The sequence below is a fragment of the Neomonachus schauinslandi genome, chromosome 14 (genome assembly GCF_002201575.2).
Source record: "Neomonachus schauinslandi chromosome 14, ASM220157v2, whole genome shotgun sequence".
Classification (NCBI taxonomy): domain Eukaryota; kingdom Metazoa; phylum Chordata; class Mammalia; order Carnivora; family Phocidae; genus Neomonachus; species Neomonachus schauinslandi.
The window spans coordinates 36039306-36061718 of NC_058416.1; the positions used below are offsets into that span (position 1 = coordinate 36039306).

Here is a 22413-nt window from a genome sequence, read left to right on the forward strand (position 1 = left end):
CATGATCCTGGAGTCCCGGATCGAGTCCCGCATCGGGCTCCCTGCTCCGCGGGGAGTCTGCTTCTCCCTCTGACCCTCCCCGCTCTCATGCTCTCTCTCTCTCAAATAAATAAATAAAATCTTTTAAAAAAAAAAAAAAGAATACTTTTGTACAAATCCTTAATAAGTTAGTAATAAACAGAATTCCAACAACATATTTTAAGAAAATACATCATCACCAAGTGGGTTATAGTCTAGGAACATGATGAGGATGGTTAAAAAAGTAAAGAAATGAATAAAATAACCAACTCAAAAGACTAGAAAAAGAATGACAAAGTAAACTGAAAGGAAGTTAAAGAACAAAATTATAAAGATGAAAAATTGAAGAGGAAGGAACACCTCCAAACCCATTTTGAGGCTAGCATTACCCTGATGCCCAAACCAGATAAAGACGACAACACACACACACACACACACACACACACACACACACACATTACAGGCTAATATCCCCAGTGAACATTGCTGCAAAAATCCTCAACAAAATATTAGCAAACCAAATTCAACGGTGCATTAAAAAAATCATACACCATCATCAAGGGGGATTTATTCCAGCAATGCAAGGATGGTTTAACATCCACAAATCAATCAACATCATACATCACATTAACAAAGGATAAAAATCACATGATCATCTCAACAGGTACAGAAAAAGCATGTGACAAAATTCAATATCCATTTATGGTGAAAACTCTCAAAAAGGTGGGTATAGAAGGAAATACCTCAACATAATAAAGGCCATATATGACAAACCCAAAGCTAACATCACACTCAGTGGTGAAAACTGAAAACTTTTCCTCTACGGTCAGGAATAGACAAGGATGCCAACTCTCATCACTTTTAATCAATATAGTATTTGGAGTCCTAGCCACAGCAATTAGGCAAGTAAAAGAAATAAAAGGCATCCAAACTGGAAAAGAAGAAGTAAAAGTATCACTGTTTGTAGATGACATGATACCATATAAAGCCCTCAAGACTCCACCAAAAAAAAAATGATTAGAACTAATAAGTGAATTCAGTAAAGTTACAGCATATAAAATTAGCAAACAGAAATTGGTTATGTGTCTATCTACTAATAATGAGCTATCAGAAAGAAAAATTAGGTAACAACCCCATTTACAATTGCATCCAAAAAAATACCTAGGATTAAATCTAACCATTGAGGTGAAAAACCTATGTTATAAAAACTATAAAACACTGATGAAAGAAATTGAAGATGACACAAATAAATGGAAAGATATACCATGCTATGGGACTGGAAGAATACTGTTAAAATGTCCCTACTACCCAAAGTAATCTACAAATTCAGTGCAATCTCCATCAAAATACCAATGGCATTTTCACCAAAGTTGAACGAAGAATCCTAAAATTTGTATGGAACCACAAAAGACCCCAGATAACCAAAGCAATCCTGAGAAAGAAAAGCAAAGCTGGAGCTATCACGCTCCCTGATTTCAAACTATACTACAAAGCTACAGTCATCAAAACAGTGTGATATGGCACAAACACAGATACGTAGATCAATAGAATACAATGGAAATAAACCCACGCCTATGTGACCAATAAATCTCTGACAAAGGAGGCAAGAATATACAATGGAGAAAGACAGGCTCCTCAATAAATGGTGATGGGAAAACTGGAGAGCTACATGCAAAAAAAAAAAAAAATGAAACTGGACCACCTTCTACTACCATACACAAAAATAAATTCAAAATGGAGTAAAAACTTGAATATAAGACCCGAAACCACAAAATTCTTAGAAGAAAACAGGCAAAATAAGTTCTTTGACATCAACCTCAGCAGTATCTTTTTGGACCAGTCTCCTCAGGCAAGGTTAACAAAAGTGAACATAAACAAATGGGATTACATCAAACTAAAAAGCTTTTTGTACAGGGAAGGAAACCACCAAAAAAAAAAAAAAAAAAAAAAAAAAAAAAGGCAACCTACTGAATGGGAGAAGATATTTGCAAATCATACATCCAATAAGGGGTTAATATCCAAACTATATAAAGAACCTCCAAAACTTCCCGAACAACCCAATTAAAAAATGAGGAGAGGACTTAGACATTTTTCCAAAGAAAACATACAGATGGCCAGCAGACACATGAAAAATGCTCAACATCACGAATCATCAGGGAAACATATCAAAACCACAGTGAGATATCACCTTACACTGGCCAGGATCAGCTGTTATCAAAAAGACAAGAAATAACATGTGTTGGTGAGGATGTGGGAAAATGGGAACCCTTGTGCACTGTTGGTGGGAATGGAAATTGGTGCACTCTGGAAAACAGTACAGAGATTCCTCAAAAATTTAAAAATAAAACTACCATATGACCCAGCAATCCCACTTCTGGGTATTTCTCCAAAGAAAATGAAAACACCAATTCAAAAGAGGTATGTGCACCCCTATATTTACTGCAGTTTTATTTATAATAGCCAAAATATGGAAGCAACCTGAGTGTCCACTGACAGATGAATGGATAAAGATGTGGTATATATACACAATGGAATATTACTCAACCATAAAACAGAATGAAATCTTGCCATTTGCAACAACATGGATGGACCGAGAGGTTATAATGCTAAATGAAATAAGTCCAATAGAGAAAGACAAATACCATCTTATTTCACTTATATGTGGAACGTGAAAAACAAAACAAACCAACAAAACAGACACATCGATATAAGAAACAAGCTGTTACCAGAGTAGGGATGGGCTCAGAGGGCAGGGGAAACAGATGAAGGGGATGGGATTAAGAGGTACAAACTTCCAGTTATAAAATAAATAAGTCATGGAGATGTAATGTACAGCATACGGAATATGGCCAATAATACTGTAATAACTTTGTACAGTGACAGATAATTAGACTTATCCTGGAATCATTTCATAATGTATAAAACTATTGAATCATTATGATGTACACCTAATAGGATATTGTATGTCAACTATACCTCAATTTTAAAAACAAGTATTGAGGGGCACCTAGGTAGCTCAGTAGGTTGAGCGTCTGACTCTTGGTTTTGGCTCGGATTGTGATCTCAGGGTTGTGAGATTGAGGCCTGTGTCAGGGTCCAGGCCACATTCAGTGGGGGAGTCTGCTTGAGATTCTCTTTCTCCCTCTGCCTCTCCTCCCTGCATTCTCTCTCTCTCGCTCTTTCAAAATAAATAAATAAATCTTTAAAAATAAAAAGTATTGAGTTACAAACAGAAAAGCAGTGCAAATCATACCTAAGTCAAAATTATTACTTAAAAAAACCCCAACAAAATAGACAAACTACTTGTTTATCTAGAATTACAAACAAAAATTATGAACTATTAAAGGGAAAATATCTACTGAAACAGAGGAAATCAAAAACATTCATAGGAGATTATTTATACATCTCTTTGCTAATCCATTGAAAATCCAAAAGAAATTAATGATTTCCTAGTAAAATATAATTTAGCGAAATTGATCCCAGAAAAGAGTTACCAAAGATTTCCTCCTGCCCTCTGCATGCGTGTGCATGCACACACACACACACACACACACACACACACACTCTCTCTATTTCTCTCTCACTCCTTCTCCTCCTCACACAGGCCCACACAATTCCCTAGGGGAATTCTATCAAATCATCAGAGAGGAGACAAATGTCTAAATAATTTTATAAAGAATAAAACTGATACTTAAACATAAAAAGTATGGCATACACACACAAAAATGAAAGTACAAGAACACTCATGGCAACACTGTTTGTCATGGCAACAATACCACAAACCAACCAACATCCATTACCAGAACAGCGGGTAAATAGTCATACATTCACCAGCAGTGAAAATGAATAAATGAGAATGCCACACAATAACGTGGGTAGGTTTTTTGTTTTTTTAAGTAGGCTCCATGCCCATCATGGAGCCCAGCACAGGGCTTGGGCTCACGACCCTGAGATCATGACCTGAGCTGAGATTAAGAGTCCGACACTTAACCAACTGAGCCACCCAGGTGCCCCGACATGGGTAGGTTTAAAAAAAAAAAAGCAAATGAGAAAACTATAAAAGGGTACAAATGATATATATCCCTTTTATAAAAAGTTTGAGAGCAGACATAATTAAACAGTATGTTGTTTAGGGATACAGACTAGGAGGAAGGAGTTAAAATAGCTGGGCTTTGACCTCTTCACTCCTTTTACAGAGCAATGCCTCTGGAGAAAGAAAAAAGGCAAGTGACTCTTTCCCATCTTTTGTTAAGGATGCCAATAACCAGACCACCTAAGAAATAGCCTAATGATATTTGCTAAAATGAGAGCTCTTGTTTCTGGAATGCCCTTACCAGGACAGGACTGGCTAGGGATCGCCTGGCTGAGGATTACCTGTAGTAAATAAATGTAGATTTATGGGCTCGTGAGCCACGACTCTCTGAGCTATGTAGTAGAGATGTCTCATAATGGAATACTACTCACTGGGCAAGGGGACCTGTGATCCGCACTTGGAGACCTCGCCTCTTCTGGGCCAGAGAGCACACGTCTGATGCATGAAGACAAGACCTAAGACAGACCCTTCCCTGTTCCCTCTGCACCTCTATAGTCTGTATTCTTGAAATTATTAGCATAACTAGATTAGCACAGCTAGATAACAAGATGTCTGATTTGTCAACTGATTTGATAATCTGATCCTTTGTGTTAGCTCACAGAATAAGTGATTTTCAGGTAAAAGTATAAAGAAAGGAACAGTGCTGGGGGTTAGTGGGATGACACCAGGGAGGGCTACGAAGGACACTTCTGAGTTCCTGGTAATGTCCTAATTCTTAAATTCATGAGAGTATCAGTCAGGATTCTCCAGAGAAACTGAATAAATAGGATATGCATGGAGATTTACTATAAAGAATTGTCTCTAATGATTGTGAAGGCTAACAAGACCCAAGATCTACAGTCCAAAGGCCTGAGAACCAATGGGGTTAGGCTCAGGTGGAGTTCAAAGGTAGTGGGCAACCTCTGTCCCAGCTCATTACCATAGGGCAGAGAGAATTTGTTCTACTCAGGCCTTCAACAGACTGGATAAGGCCTGCCCACACTGCAAGGGCAATCTTCCTTACTCAGTCTCCCAACTCAAATCTTCATCTCATCCAGAAACCCCCTCACAGACACACTTAGAATAATTTTTGACCAATTATCTGAGCACCTTGTGGCCCAGTCAAGTTGACACCTAAAATTAACCATCACAACAGGTAAAGAATTTATTATTCTTTAAATAACACACAGATGCTGTATTTGTGAATGATGTGACCTTGATACTAAAGGTATGAAGCTAATGCAGTTGGATAAAAGGAAGATGGTGAATACAGAACAACTTTTGAAAAGGCCGACGTAAAGGGGAAGAGAGAGATGGGGAGGTAGCTTGAGAGTCAGGCAGGCTGAAGGGAAGGTACAGCCTGAAACAGGAAGTTTCCTGGGGTAGGTATCCAGGCCACTTCTCAAAATTCTCTCCCAGTTGGCTCACTAATGGGAAATTCACCTGCATTATGCAGTCTTCTAATATACATTGACTACATAGAATCCAAACTTGTATTCATGTAACCCGCTGGTTGAGCAGAGAGTCTCAGAGATGGGAGTTCTGATCGGCGGGGAAGGGGCTAAGGTAAAAAGGTATCTGTACTGGGAAAAAAATCCACCTTCCACCTTCATGTAAGTGAACTGTCTTTAGCTCCTTCCTTCTCCATCTAGTATTCTTACATTAACCTCTCATTTAGGAGCCGTAAGAATATACTTCTCCACCATCCATTGACTTCCCAATGTCACTTGCCAGTGATAATGAAACACAAAATGCAGAGCAGATAACTGGGGAAACTGAGGCTCAGCTGGAGAAGATGCCCAGAGCAGGGACACCAAGAGTTGGCCTGCTGGGTGGGGCTATGGGAAGCTTTAAGCTCTGATGACAAGTATCGCTGGTTCAGTTTCTTCTGATCCCTCCATAGAAAGATAATTCTGTTCTGTCCCTCAACTGTCACTTTTTATAACAATGACTGATAGCAAATAGTGAATTACACATCAGTATCTCCACTTCTACCCAGTAAAATCACAATGGAGCCTCTTAACTGGAAAATATCCCTCCAAGGACTCTAGCCATGCACAAAAAAATCTATGAATAAAGCTGTCCATCATAACAGCATTTCTAATTGCAAAAAGTTTGGAAATAATCCAAATCTGAAAAAAAAGGAGTTTGGCTATATGTATTATGGTACATGCATACAGAATATTGTGTTCCTAATAAAATTAAGTTCTTGAAGATTTAATGATAAAAAAATGGCTCCAACATATTTACCAATAAAGATTCAGTACACAACACTGTATATAGACAATTATCTCCATAGTTAAGAACATACACCTATATATACAAAAAAGGCTAGAAAAATGGACCACAATGTTAACCATGGTAAGTAATAAATCATGGGTGATTTTTTTTTCCTCTTACACTTATATATTCCTCAATAAGTACATATCATTTTTATAAGCAGAAAAAGGAAAGATTAAAAATATATATCACTGTGAATAAGACTGATCAGTTAGGTCAGAAGTGGAACAATACTGGGAAAAATATATTAAAATTTATATTTGATAAGTATCCAGAATATATAAAGAATTCTTACAACTCAAGAGTAACAAAACAACCCGATTTAAAAATGGGCAAAGGATCTGAACAGACATTTCTCCACAAAAAAAAAGAAAAATTGCCAATAGGCACATGGAAAGAGGCTCAACATCATTAGTCACTGGGGAAATGCAAATCATGACCAAAATGTGTACCACCTCACACCCACTGGGATGGCTATAATTTTTAAACAAGGACAATAATAAACGCTGAGGAAGATAAAGAGAAACTGGAACCCTCATTGCACTGCTGGTAGGAAAATAAAAAGGTACAGCCTCTGTGGAAAATAGTCTGGCAGTCCCTCAAAGAGCTACACATCAAGTTACCATATGACCAGCAATTTTACTCTTAAATATATAGCCAAGAGAATTGAAAGTATATGTCCACACAGAAACTTGTACACAAATGTTCACAGCTGCATGATTCATAGCTGCCCCCAAAAATGGAAATAACCCAAAAGCCCATCCAGTGATGAAAAGATAAACAAAATGTTGTATTATCAATGGAACATTAGCACAAAAAGGAACAAAGTAGATACATGCTTAAAACATGGATGAACCCTGAAAACATGTTAAGTGACAAACAGTCACAAAAGTCACATGTTGTAACGTCCCATTTATAGGAAATGTCTAGAAAAGGCAAATCCATAGCGAGATTAGATTAGTGTTTTGGGGGTATGTAGTATGCAGGGCAGGGAGAAATGGGAAGTGTCTGCTAACAGGTATGGGGTTTCTTTTTGGGATGATGAGTACATTCTGGACAACGTCCTCAAGGATAGCCTAGTTCACACCACTATGATGGGTAAGCATGTGTCTAAAGTAATAAGCTTTCCCATTTAGTCACACACCCAAGTGGAATCAGAGCTCCAGATTCTGCCCCCTTCTGGCCGTGGAAGGAAACTGGGACAGTGAGGATCAGCAATAAAGAATGTGATTTGCTACTCATAAAATGTGTTCTAACCTTCAGAGTCCAGACAAGAGTCACAACAGATAAGTAACTTTAATAAGGGGGCATCTGACTTAAAACTAACCCACAGGTAACAGTTTGAACTCAAGTGAACAAGGCCACAAAGCCATGATGTGTAACCCAATCAAGGCCGCCTTCATGGATGTGCCATGGGTGTGATGTGCAGGGCTCCATGCTCACACTCTGCTCTGTGCTTGCTTTAATACTCTTTGGCCAGCTTGAAATTCTTATTAATTTTATCTTTAAATTTGTGGAGGTTTTTTTCATTTTTTTTTTTTTTTTTTGAGAGAGAGTGAGAGCGAGCAAGCGAGGGGAGGAGCAGAGAGAGAGGGACAAGTAAACTCCATACTGAGTGCAGAGCCCAACATGGGGCTTGATCTCATGACCCTGAGATCACAGCCTGAGCCGAAATCAAGAGTAGGACGCCTATCTGACTGAGCCACCCAGGTGCCCCTAAACTTATGTTTTATAAGTGCAGTCCAATGGGACAATGGAGCATGTGCATGAGTAGGGGAAGTAGATGCAATATGCTTATGTGCCAATCCTTGCACACATTAGAAGAGAGGGCTGATGGATGCACAGTAGACGGGAGTTTGGTAAGAATCAAAATGAGTACAAGGTAAGTGTGTTCCCTTGTAACTAAGCAGAGGCATGGACAGCCCTGGAGCCCAAGAGGCCTTCCATGCAAACCAAAACTGGCTTTGAATGCACAGAGATGGCAACCCAAGGGTCCTAGCATATCCTTTCTTACCTGGGTTACTCTGCTGTACTAGTCAACCACTTATGCTGAAATGACATAGAAAAGCTGGAAAGATAAGGCAGCCCACAGTTCCTTTTCCTTTCAGCCCTCCCTTACTCATCAGTCAATTGAAGGTAGAGTGTTAACAGAATGAACACATAGCAAGAAGTGAAGTAACAATAGAGTCCATCTTGTATGGTGTTTCCACTGTTCTGGCAGGGACAAAATACACAGGCCTGTAGGAGCTAGGAACTGGAAATGGCATAGGATTCTGCGTAGAAGTTAAATGCTCTTATATTTGCACTTTAAACTGACATTACATAAAGTAAAAATGCACGGTAAAATCTAGGCTAATATTTTAAAAATTTAATTATTTCCGGGCGCCTGGGTGGCTCAGTTGGTTAAGCGACTGCCTTCGGCTCAGGTCATGATCCTGGAGTCCCGGGATCGAGTCCCGCATCGGGCTCCCTGCTCGGCGGGGAGTCTGCTTCTCCCTCTGACCCTCCTCCCTCTCATGCTCTCTGTCTCTCATTCTCTCGCTCTCAAATAAATAAATAAAATCTTTAAAAAAAAAAATTTAATTATTTCCTTACAATGGCATTAAACAGCAAATAAAACACCGAGGCAAAAGAGACCGCAAAGGAAAGGGAGAAGCTGTGTGGTATCTTGAACAGTAAGCAAGCGACCAAGTGTCTCTTCCAGCAGGGGTTCTCGCCTTTGAGTGAACACCAGGAGAGCCTGGAGGCTTGCAGCTTGCAGCACGCAAACTGCTGTGCCCACTCTGACTTTGATTCAGGAGGTCTGGGGAGGGGGGGGGCCCAGCACCCACGTTTTTAAACTCCCAGGTGTTGTGGACGCTGCTACCCCACACTCAGAACCACCCGTCTCGAATGTGTTCAAGCTACACGATGCCATCAAGAAAGTACCTGCTGTTACCTCGTAAATGTTCAGTTGCTCCACCAAGTCCAGGTCGGTCCCTTTCTTGTTCAAGTGCCGCTGGGACACGGCTGCAATGCCCAGTTCTTCCAGGCAGTCCACCACATCGTAGAAGCTGTCTTGGTCTGGCAATCCCGACAGAGTCTGAAGAAAGAACAGGACACGAACACGTTTTAGGGAACTGTCTCAAGGATCTCAAAGCGTTTTTTTGCACGGTAGCCGGTGGCCAGGATTATAACTATATGGGACAAACCAAGACAGATGACCAGATCATTGGAGAAAAACTCCTTTAGTGGGGTAAGCAGAATGCACCCCAAGAGCCCACCCCTGGTATAGAGGTTCTGTATAATCCCTTCCCCTTGAGTCTAAGCAGGACATCCCATCATTGAATTACATTACATGGGAAAGGTGAAGGGATTTTACAGATATTCAAGACCCAAGTCAGCTGATTTTGAGTTAATCACAGGGAAGATTATCCTTGGTGGGCCAGACCTAATCAGGTGGGCCATTTAAAAGCAGGTTTAGGTATTTCCAGAGCTCAGAGACTAGGAGAGAGATTATCCTGCACCCAAAGAAGCAGCAAGCCACCATGAGTTCTCCAGCTGCAAGGAAATGAGCTCTGCCAACAAACACAAAAGCTTGGAAGAGGATCCCAAGCCTCAGATCAGATTCCAGTCCTCGTTGACACCTTGACTACAGCTTTGTGAGCCTCTGAGCAGAGGACCCAGCTAGGCAGTGCCTGGAGCCTGTCCCATGGAAACTGTGTTGTTTTAAGCTGCTAAATTTGTGGTAATTTGTTACATGGCAATAGAAAACTAACATGCTCAGTGATTAGAAACTCCTGTTAGGATCAATCTACCAAACAGCTGAAGTTATAACAATGTAATGATTCTTTTTTCTTTCAATTTGGTAGGCCTTCCCCTGGGTCTATGAAATTTAGGAAAACGTGAGAAATTTCAAAGCAGCAACCAAGAGACAAAAAGATAACCCAAGGGGTGAGAAAAGCTGACTTCTCTTTGAATTCTGTGTCTCTCAAAAGAAGGTTGATCTCTCAGACAGGGCTTCTGCTCAGAACCGGAGGGACCCTCGAGGTGATTTACTGCAAGCCCTTATCTCCTGAGTCGGGGAGATGAGGCCTGGGGAGCGAAGGGGTTTGCCTGAGGGAACGAGAAGTTCCTGCAGACCTGGGGCAGAAGTCTCGCCTCTCACACACTCATGCTTTTGCACAAATTATTCTGGCCTGGAATTCCAAACACAGGTCTTTACTCCCTATTTCATTGCCTTTGTACTTCCAAAAGCCCTACATATAGATTTCAAAATTATTCTGAACTCGGAAGAGAAAAGACCAACACTGTCTTAAGAACATTCACAGCACCAACTTTTCCAACGCTTCTATTTGGGGGCTATTAATAATTGGAAAGAATGTCTATTCATAACCCAAATAATGGCTTTTTCCTTTCAATGCTGAACAAAGAGGACACAACTTACTGCTATTGAGATCAGAAAGGAGTGAAAAATAACAGGGATGGGATAACTTAATTATTCAGGGGCCACCAGCAAGGACCCAGAACAGGAGGCTGTGAACCAGTCAGACTCCGTAATAAACAGGTGCTCACCCCTAAGGGGCCAAGCGCAAAAGAACATGCCAGAGCCCGCAGGTGTCAGGTAAAGCAGCATCTCTGCATTAGCGGACAACAGTCCCCTGAGTGGTCCCTGGCTCCTGACCGAAGCGAACAAGTATGCAGCCTTTCAAAGAATCTTATCATCAGAACAATCCATCTTCTGGTTTTAGTGAAAATCCTTGAACCTTTTAAAAGATGAGGAAAAGAAAACTGGACTCCAAAGCCAGGGCAGGGCTGGTGAATGGAGGTGCCCTGATTGGGGCCTCTGCCAAATTCTCCATTTGAGGAACCTAGGTGAGTTGACATTTAGTGTTGGATTTAAAACTTCCTACTCAACTGCGTGGGGGCCATGATGGGCCACAGAGGGGCCTCCTCACCTCTTCTTTCCCTTCGCTTTTTCTTTCCTCTTTTCCCTGCTGAGAGTCAACTGCAGTTCTTACCAAAGTTTCCAGGGGGTTAAATTCCAGGACCTAATTCCCATTGCCTTAGCAAGCCCAACCATGATGAGCAGGGGGGAGTTTCTATTAATTAAACAATTAGGTTCAAAGAACTGAACAGACTCAGGGAGACTTGCTCAATAATAGGTCCAAAAGCGAGGGTATTAAGAGGTCATCTGTCATTTCCACCATGGAAATTTGGGCTGGAGCCAAGCCCACGTACACCCCCTTCCATATGTAGCTGCAGGGGAGATGGCCTTTGCCACCAACAAATACAGGTGCTTTTCTCCAGTTGCAGGGGAAGAGGACTCTCCATCCTAGAAACACATTCACCTATTTTCAGCTGATTCTCTAACATGCTCAGCAAATTGTGCCATGCCCCCACCACTCCCTGGGTCCTGTCCTCCCATCTCTACCCTGACACCTCACGGCTAAACTGCCTCCTCCTGGCAAAGGTGGTGGCTACCCCCGAGAAGTCTGTGAGGCAAACATCTCCTGATGCCTTCACTTTCAGATGACACTCATGACCCGCCCCCCCTTCCTGCTTTCTCTCAGACCTCGTCTTGCCAGGACTGGTGACACGTCAATCTTCACAAGCATCTCTCCCAGGGAGAAATTTCTGTCCTAAAAGACATTTTCTTTCCCTCTCCTGGGTTCTCACTGATTGCATCAAATCTTTCTTATAGGATGCAACCAGTGTGGCAAATGCCTGCACACAAATTTTCAGAGCAACATTATTTGTGAAATCCAAAAGCTGTAAAAACCCATCTCCTTCAATGGGAGGATCCACTGTGGTGTAGCTATGTAACAGAATATGACGCAGCAGAAAGGAACACTATTAATACCCTCAGTAACAGATCAGCCTCAAAGGCATTATGCTGAGTGAGAGAAGCCAGCCTCAAAGGGTCACCTCTATCCTGTATGGTTCTATTTGACACTGATGAAATGACAAAACTATAGTGCTAGAGAATGGTTGTCAGGGGTAGGAAGAGGGAATCAGGAGATCACTATAAATGGCTAACATGAGGGAGATTTGGGGGAAGATGGGAATGTTCTATATCCTAACTCTGAAGGTTATGCATAAGTATACAAGTTTTACAACTGACACAGCTGAGTTTTTTTGTTTTTTGTTTTTTTACAAGTTTTTGGGATGGTAATTAACAAATGAAATGTAAAAACAAAGGCAAATACTCAGCATGAATCCCATCCAGGTTACTTAGCCCCCTTCCCTGAAAGCTCCAAGCCAGCCTCACAATAACAGTAATACGTCTTGTGACTCATGCCCTCTCATCTGCCTCTTCCTATTCTATAAGGTGGTCAGTACCTGAGCCTCTCAAAGTGGGGGGTTCCCACTGAGGGGATTTCAGCTGGATCAAGACAGTGCATCATAGAACGTCAGCTTGCAGGATGAGAAATGGTTAGTTTCTGATGTTCCTTCAGATCTGACAACACAGGGTCAGGGGTTAGGAGCAGGAATGGGGGGGATTAGTCTGGACCTTGGAAACCCCCCATTAATGTCCCTGTTTAACAAAGAGAGCAAATGCCAGTCTCAGAACCCTAAGCAGGCTAAAATGTAGCACGCTTGTTTTGTCATAAAAATGTTCATATTTCGAATTCCATGTTATTGGTCCATCTTTCATTTTGTTGAAAGAAAGCTTAGACAAGCATTATAATAATTGCCCAGATTTCAGAGTCTGAATTTTTTCCAGACCCATATTAACATTTCAATTTATTTTTTTCTTTGTTTGGAATCTCAGAAGATTTTACTCACTGGGGCAATAAACAGGCCTAACATTCACCAAAGGAAAACAAACCCAGGGTGGGTGCCAGTGGTTTATCTGACCTTTTTTGAGGAAAGGATGACATTTGGAGTAACGTCCATAGGACCTTCCTCGACTTCCCCTGAGCCAGAACTAATAAAAGATGAGACAGAACTGCCAGAAGAGAAAGAGTAAGCGAGGAATTCCTGGACATTAAATGCCATCTGATGCCAAGGAGAATGTGACACGCGCTGGGTCCTTGCCAGTGTAGGCAGCAGACTGCCCACACACACCCACGGACGCTGCGGGGACCATCAGAACCGCCCAGCGCGGCCTCCACCAACAGGATGGGTAGCATTACAATGGAAAACCCCAGGCAAGAGGGAAAAATCCATTTTTGCTGAAGTCCACGGTTTCCAAAACAATGTCACTGACTGAAAATGACAGGAAATAGATGACCTTAATCTTAAAAAGCAACAACAGAAAATTGCTTTAAAATTGCAAGGTAAAATCAACTCACAAAGACATCTGAAAACATAAATAGAATTCTTAGGGTTATCCTACAGAAAAGTACTGCCCATCCCTCACCAGGACTGTAGAAGAATTTTGTGGGTCCTCATCAACAGATGGCATTTCATTAAAAAGCAATCCCTGCCAATGAGACCCGGGGGGAAAATGTTTGTTGTTTTACTATATATTTCTTTTCATCTTAATAGCTTTAATGTCCTTCATGTTTCCACTGGGTTCTTAATATATTGAGGATTGTATAATTTTCTGCCCTATTGTTTGCAATTTCCCAATTTGCCACTTGCCCTTAGCATTTGTTTGTGGTTTTCATTTTACAAATAAGATCCTTTTATAGTTTTATGCAGTGAAACATTTTAAAAGTCCTTCCCTTTGGATTCTTTTTGACAGGTTTGATGAGTAACATACTCTTCACCTACCAGAGACAAATTAATCTTCACCTCTACTTCGCGTTTTTCTACTGTCTGATGTGTTACGCTGAACTCTAACCTGTCTGAAATTCATTTCAGTATCTGTCAAAGGACGTATTTGTTTATTTCCATTTAGCACACCCCTGTCCGCAATCATGAATGACGCTAAGCCATCCCTACTGACAGCAATCCTAGGGGGAGTTGTCCTGTGCGGTGAGGTCTGTCTCAGAGGTCCTCTGCCTGCCCCCATCATCTGTCTGCTAAGAGCCAGGACCGCATTGTTTTAATCCTTAGAGTTTGCACAACCGTTTAATATCTAGTAGAAATTACTTCTCATAATGCTTTGTACTAATGTGTCCCCAGTTCATCAGGGGAAATGTTTCTCTAGTTGTACTTCATGAAGAGATTCTGAAGCTTCTCTGAAGAACCACCCATCACTGCAATTGGTACTGTAGGCCTATGCCCAGCCACCTGCAGAGGAAAGGCAGGACCATGGGGTGGTTACTGTGATTCCTGAGGTCTAGGGCAGAGCCATCTGAAGGACATACCCCCCTCCAACTGCAGTTTTAAGGAGAAAGGGACTGCGGTCCCAAGAGTGGTCTGTCCCAGGGCAGCATGGGGTCAGCACCCTCTCCAGGGAAGGATCCTTAAGACGACTACTGCCCTCCCAGCTGGTGACCAGGAGGGGTGGGCTGGGAGGGAGGAAAGCACAAGGGTGATATCACCTTCATAAAAGGAGGATGGGACCCGCCCCCAGCAGTCAGAATTCAATAAGCGGTGGAACAAGAGTGCCTTCATTTCTCCTGGACTGTAAGCTATTTTCTTAGGGTAAAACTTGCGGATTTATATTCTTTTTAAAAAAATTATTTGAGAGAGAGAGGAAAAGAGCAAGCACACATGAGCAATGGGAGGGCAGAGGGAGAGGGAGAGAGGGAGAGAGGGGGAGAGGGGGAGGGGGGGAGAGAGAGAGAGAGAGAGAGAGAGAAAGAATCTTAAGTAGACTTTGTGCTGAGCATGGAGCCCGACACGAGGCTCGATCCCATGACCGTGAGACCATGACCTGAGCAGAAACCAAGAGTCGGATCTTTAACCGACTGAGCCTCCCAGGAGGCCCAAAACTTGCTAAATTATATTCTTAAGGAAAAATGTTTTTAAGGGGACATCCTGATTGGAAAAGTAATCATAAAATTCTCACTGTCATCTCTCTGGTTAAGCCAGCCGAAATGTACTTCCTCACAGTTTGGGAGACGAGAAGTCTGACAGCAAAGTGTCAGCGGGGCCATGCTCTGGCTGAAGGCTCTAGAGGAGGATCCTTCTCTGCCTCATCCTACATTGGCTGTTGGCAATCCTTGGCATTCCTTGGCTAACAGATGTATCACTCCAATCTCTGCCTCGGTCTTCACACAGCTGTCTTCCTCATATACATGTGCATACATCATCTTCCCTCTCTGTGTGTCTCTTTTCCTCTTCTTCTAAGGACACCAGTCATGTGGGATTACAGCCCACCTTAATGAACTCATCTTACCTTGATTATATCTGTGAAGACCCTATTTCTAAACTAGGTCACATTCACAGATATTCATAGTGCTTAAGACTTCAACATATCTGTTTAAGGGGACATAATTCAACCCTTAACGATCATCAACCAACCTTGTTCACTAAAGTCATCGCATAAACCAGCAGCTCTGTGTCGACCCCATCTTTTTCCTCCAGGATTTCCATGATATTTGACCAGGGTTTGACTCCTAGGGGTAAAGAAAAAATCATTAGAAACAACAAGTCAATGCTTCTTATCCAACTCATATCACAGTTTATCCAAAGATTTATCACCCAACGATGGCAGTGTCTTTCAGTCACCAAATTTCAAAGCTTAACACTATCCTTAGGGTGGACTTCAACATCCTTCTAATTTGGCAATAATAAGCCACGTCATTCTCATCCACTTGAAAATGTATACTCTCTATTGTCAGCATGGCTATAGATTTGCTTGAAAGTTCCCTTTATATTAAATCTGTAATTTGAAAAAATCCATTCATGTGCATTTCGCTCTCTGAGCATGGAAACACTTGATAAATACTCTCTGTATGTCCACCAGCATGTTATGCTCTGATCTCCTGCAAGGAAGGGGGATGTGGGAGATCTTTACATTCACTCAAACAGTAGACTCCAAGAAATACCAGTGAAACCTCTGTTAGCAAACATTTCAAGAACAGAGGTATATTACCTCTATTCAATCCAGGCACAAATACTGTTTAAGTATCAGCAGGGTACAAAGAACCGGGTTCTTGGTGAAGAGAGGGCAGGAAAACCCAGCACATTCAGGACTGCCATGCCAAGGCCAAGGTCACAAAGGGGATACAAAACCTGGACACGATTTCCTACGTCTGAGATAAACATTTGAAGTGGAAATATTGCCTCTCCCTTGGCATGGCGGAATGGACATGAAGCTCCTTCCTGCTCTCTCTATAAAGATCTCAAAGGGACAGTGCTTATTTTTGCTGATAAGAGTAAATTCCGAAATACTGTAAAATCAGTGGCTTCCAAATGCAGGTTCTTGAATGAGTTATGTCAGAGCTGATCTGCTGGCCTTGAGAACAAAGCTCCCCAAGGACCGCAGTGATCTCGTTCTTATTTCCTTGTTCTTAGCACAGTGTCTGGCACATAACAGGTCTGAAGAGTAAGCGGAGATCTTTGAGAGGGTATAAAGTGGGTTAAGCTGGAAGTTTTTTAAGATTTTATTCATTTATTTGAGTGAGAGAGAGAGAGTGTACAAGAAGGGGGAGAGGGAGAGGCAGAAGCAGACTCCCACTGAGCCAGGAGCCCGAGGTGGGGCTCGATCTTAGGACCTGGAGATCATGACCGGAGCCTAAGGCAGACGCCCAACCATCTAAGCCACCCAGGTACCCAGGCTGGAGCACTTTTAAAAGAGCCAGAGGACAAATGCACACAGTAAGAGAAGGAAGGAGGTCAGGAGAATTTTAAAAAGGAACAGGGACCTACTATATGATGTTAAGAAAACACATATAGTTTAATATAGAGGTCTGCGGGCTCTCCTAGCTAGCAAACAGAAAGCCTCTCCTTGGGCAAAATTGCCCAGTTGGTCAGAACTAGGCAAGCTTCTCTAACCCTTTCTAACTCCAAACACAAACACAGGACCCTTTGCCTGCTAACTGCTGACATACCTCGTGGCTGATATTTACCATCAAACTGTTCTGAAATCCACACCTGTTCTTCAAACCCCAGCAAAGTAACTCTTTCTGCCCTCATGACAGTCAATGTGGTCAGTAGATCTTGAGTCTCACTGTCAGGTGCAGTTGGAGCACTCCAAGTACTTCTGCTGTGTTTAGGACAAGCGCAACTGGTATTATTCACACTCCGCACCCGACCTCAGCATAAAACACAGGTTCTAGTGGGTTATCCACATATGGTTACAAGGGAGACTGCAGGAGATAACGCTGAAAAGCATTTCCAACGGTGCTAATGGGCCCAGACAGCTTTCTGGTTGCATACTTTGGAGCCAAAGATGCCAAACAGGGCCTGGGAAAGGAAAGGTCAAGAAGCAAAGGTGGGTTTTCCTGAGAGAGGGAAGTGTAGCCAGACTATCTCCTCTCTCTCACAGACATACTCGTGTGCACACCATTTAATCCTTTATAATGAACACACTCAAACACTGGCTTAATTTAATTGAAAAATGTGTTCTTCAGCTGTGATATCTGATTACCTTTTAAAGATTTCAAAGCCGGGAAACTTGCATATATTCCTGCACTGTTGAGATGAATGTTTACTCTTCTTTGATTGTTTGGGGGCCAGAAAATGGGAAACATTTAAAAGCAAGAAGGTGAAGGGGAGGAAACATTTTGGGGCAAAACAGCCTTGGCAGCGCTCAAGCTGGCCCATGGGAAGCACCAGCTGCTCAACTTGCCCAGGAGCTGCACCTGCTGCAACTAAATGGTCCAGGTCAACCCCCCCCCCCCCCCCTCCGCTTGCTCCATACAGTGTGTGTGTGTGTGTGTGTGTGTGTGTGTGTGTGAATCCGTGTGTGTGTGTAGGGGGGGTGGGTCCTGTATTAGAATCATAAACCATATGACCTGACGCCCCAAAGAACTGGAATGAACAGGGGCTCAGGAAATGCATCTACATAGGAGTGACCGTGTCAACCTTGGAGAATCCCGGGAGGTGTCAGGGAGATAAAGCACTTTGTCTTTTTGCCCCAGCGCTCATGAAGTACATGAGGAGACAATAATTTCCTTAATCATGACCTTCTGTCTGTCTCCAGCTCCACCCCCAGACACTGGCTCTGTGAGTAGAGCCTCCATGAGAGCCCGTTTTTCCTCTGATGTTTCAAGCACATAGTTGGCATTTAAATATTTATTGAATAAATGAGTTTTGTATGAAAAATACTTGGCACAGTGTCCGGTACGTAACAGGCACTTGAATGTCAGTAGCTGTAACTGTCATGGTGGCGGGTGGCTGTGGTGACACCCAGGCTTAACCAACCGGCTTCTACATGCTCCCAGGCAGGTCCCCTCTTCCCGCCAAACCGCAGGGCCTCTCTCTCAACCCAGAAGAAGCAAGCACACCAGACAGGACTCAATGCGTTCTCCCTCTGACCTTCCTCCTAGGTCTCTGTGGTAACTGCTCCCCTCCAAAGAAAGATATTTAGCCTGAGGCCTCGTACACGGGGTGATCTAACACTCCATCAGAAGGGCAGCATGTTTCATGTCTTTCTACGTGACTGTCAAACGCACTTATGCATGCTTCTGCTATAGATGACCATGGAAACAGAGCTGGAGTTTCATCACCTAACTTCCACCATGCTCTGGGAGTGCTGCACAGATCACTATATCCTCGAGCAGAAGTCAGAGACGGGATGGCTTCAAAGGATGGCTGGATTTGTCTCCCCTGTCTATCATGTGTGATCAACACGTTTAGGAATGATGTCAGAGCTCATTACCTCACATCCCAGTGAAAATGGAACTTCTCCAAAAGCACTTGCTGACCCAAGTGCTGACTCAAGATTTATGACTGAAATTTCAAAATAAATTCCCCAGTCTGGTCACCCGCCCCACCCTCTCTCTGAGAGGCAGACCCATTCTGTCAGTGGGAAGGGCACCTTTCCAGGGGAGCAGAGGGTTCGGTTCTCACCCAGTTTCCTGCCAACCCCCACAGGGACAGTCTCAATGAAAGGGAGCCTCTGTTGATGGCCAGATGACAGAGCCAGGCCCTCTCACAGGTGCCTGTCCACACTCGCGGCCTTTCTCTCTTCCTGGCACACCCTGGCCACCAGGATGGGAAAGTGACCCGAAGACGCCAGGAAAGAGGTGACCGAGCAGGAGCTCGGATACTGTGCCACTCTCAGGACACTAGCGCCAGTCCACCTCTCCATTCCAGCCCCTGAGCAAACGGGCCGACCGCCTGGCTCAAAGGGGGCATATTTCATGTTACTTAATTCACAGTTATTAGTCCCTATGATGGACTTAGAGCCCTGAGCTTCTATCCCTGCTCCACTCCACCCCAGCTGGCCCACTCCTGGCAAAAGGGCAAGCCATCCACACTCACAGAACGCACCCTTCTGGGTAACCCCTGTGCAGCCTGCATGGTCTTTATAAAGCAACCAGACCAATTTGTTCTGGACTTCATCCGCTGTAGGTGGTGGTCATTTTAGAGGACTCCTACCTTATTTGTTGGTTTTCTTTGCTGATTATTTAAATCTGACAGTTTTCATCATCCAAAAGAATTCCTTTCTATTAAAAAAAAACAAAACCCTGGGGCACCTGGGTGGCTCAGTCGTTAAGCGTCTGCCTTCGGCTCAGGTCATGATCCCGGGGTCCTGGGATCGAGTCCCGTATCGGGCTCCCCACTTGGAGGGAAGCCTGCTTCTCCCTCTCCCACTCCCCCTGCTTGTATTCCCTCTCTCACTGTGTCTTTCTCTGTCAAATAAATAAATAATCTTTAAAAAACAAAAAACAAAAAACCCAGTCTATACTTCAGCATGCCCATTCTCTACCCTAGCCCACAGAGGAATGGATCTGAAGCCACTTTGAGGAGTAAAATTTATGGCTTATTTATAAACTTGTACACCAACGGACATGCTCCGTTGGCCCTCAGTCACCTCTGGCACCTCTCTCTAGCCCTTCACCCAGCTGAGAGGGAAATGAAGAGCTGCTTCTAAACCAGCCAGGTGGAAACCCACCTGGGCGTCATGGTGCTCTCTGCAGAGCACCATGACATATTTAGATATTTAATTCCATCATAGGGCTCAGGAACAATTTAGCAGTAAAATAGGATGATGTTATATGTATGCATTATAAAATCACAGCCAAGACCACACATGTCCACAGAGAAACATGCTATTGAACCACATGATAGGCTATGTCTGAGTTTTTCCATTAGTGCTGCTTTTTATTCAGCTGCCTAGCACTCAGTAGCAGACAGATGCAGTAGCTGCCAAGAAGTTAAGAAATTTTATAGGCAAAGCCATCAAGTTGAGAAAACAATCCATTAGCTACCCTTTTTTTTTTTTTTTTTTAACAAATTGGGAAAAGATGGCCATCGTTTTGTCTTGGGAGAGACACTGAAGATGGCAGAGAGCCTCTGGCTGAGCTGGTCGATGGAGTCTCAGATGTGGGTACCAAGTCCTGGGTTATCTCAGGATCACTCCTCTAACCAACCCCCCCACCAAAAAAAAATCCACACCCTTTATAGACTGTAAAGTCCAAGGAAGGAGATTCTAAACTCCCAACTCAATAAGCCAAAGGAGGACCCCAAGGCCGTGAGAAGGCTTATCCCTTAAATGCAGCCCCCATGAGAAGGGCCCATGGGTTACCCGAAATTTAGGACAGGAAAACAAGAAGTCCATCAACTGTCCTCAAGCAATCCCCAGAGTTGGGGGATGGAGTATGACCTCTCCAAGGATCAATAAAATGGTCTGCCTCTGTCTTCCCATATACTCACCTTTGGCCCTAAACTTCATTAATTGGCCTTGGAAACACAAACCCTGGTTTCTGAGGAACTGGCTGTCTTCATTAAGGATTCTCAGCTGGCCCCATAATCTGCTCTTGGCCATAAGAGATTTAAAATGTGGCACCAGATGGAAACATGCTGTGGTAGAAAGAAACACACAGGCCTGCCCTGGTCTGCAATCCATCTTCCAGATTCAAGGCCCCTGTCCACAAACGAGGGGGTGTGTCTCTCACAACTCCCCACCCCTCAGGCACAAGCCTAGAGTTACCTCCAGCCTGCGATCCACCATGCCTGGTGCTGACATCTGCTTGTGCATTCATGGGCAACGTATGAGAGCTCAATTTATGGCCCAGGGTGGCTTTCATTAACTTACATGCAAACTGTCGAAGTAACTAGTGAGCTACTTTCTTTCACCTTTGGATTCAGCACTAGAAGGTGGGTCTCAGAGCAATGCTGAGTCAGAGATACAAATGGTTTGAATCAAAGAATGCTATCTAGGCCCCTTGTTTTTGACAGTTGTATCTGGGCTGCTTTGTGCATAAGCACAGAAACACATACGTGAAACTGTAAGGAAATATACCAATATACCAACGTGTTAACAATTATTTCTGTCTGCTGAGATTAGAGGTGATTTGTTATGGTCTTCCTTTATACTTTTTTCCCAAATTTTCTACAGAGTATTAGTGTTATAAAAAGAAAAAAAAATGTTATCAAGTTTTGGTTCTTCTTTGGGTCTTTGTGGGGAGGATAGTGGTAATGATAATATCCTACTGGAGAACAAACCCCTAAATTTTTTTAAAACGACAAAACCAAAAGCTCCTAACATTTTAGCTTCAGGCTTCACAATATCATAGGGGCCACAGCATGTTACACACTAAACCAAATCCAAAGGCCTGTATGGAAGGCCTGCCTGCCGTGGGCCAGCTAGGCGCTGAGACACCAAGAGGAGAGCCAAAGACCCTGCCGCCCTCCAGCGGGGCACACGCTCGTGGGAAGCATCAATGACAACAACACAGCAGAGAAGGGGACATTCAGGGCTCGGAGAGCATGTGATTGACCCAAGCTAGGGAAGGGGCAGTGCAGGCCAGGTGGGAGGTGGGGGTGGCAGGTGGACAGGGGCTGGATGGTGAAGGGTCAATTGCAGGGTTTGGACCTAATTCTGTAGGCACTGGGAAGCCACCGGCAGGGAACCAATGTGACCAAATTTGTGTTTCAGAAGAATCTGCCGATAGCAGAGGTGAGGGTAGCACTTTGGGGAGGTGAGGGATGCCAGGTGACAGATGGAGAGGGCCCCCAGTAGAGGGGTATGAGATTAGAGGGAAGGAATGGAGAACATTCAAGGAACACCTAAGGGTCAGAGCCAATAAAGCGTGTGTGAGAGGAGTAGA

General features: G+C 43.3%; 1 protein-coding gene across 3 annotated transcripts in view; it reads right to left on the bottom strand.

Moving 5' to 3' along the window:
- The window catches only part of FHOD3 (formin homology 2 domain containing 3), a 454219-nt gene that overhangs the window by 149826 nt on the left and 281980 nt on the right, over positions 1–22413 (bottom strand). For all 3 annotated transcript variants that reach the window (XM_021686312.1, XM_021686311.1, XM_021686310.1), the window contains exons 8-9: positions 15713–15807; positions 9309–9452 (exon numbers count right to left, since the gene is read on the bottom strand). In XM_021686312.1, coding sequence (XP_021541987.1) covers positions 9309–9452; positions 15713–15807 — 239 coding nt within the window. The remainder of the gene's footprint in view (positions 1–9308; positions 9453–15712; positions 15808–22413) is intronic.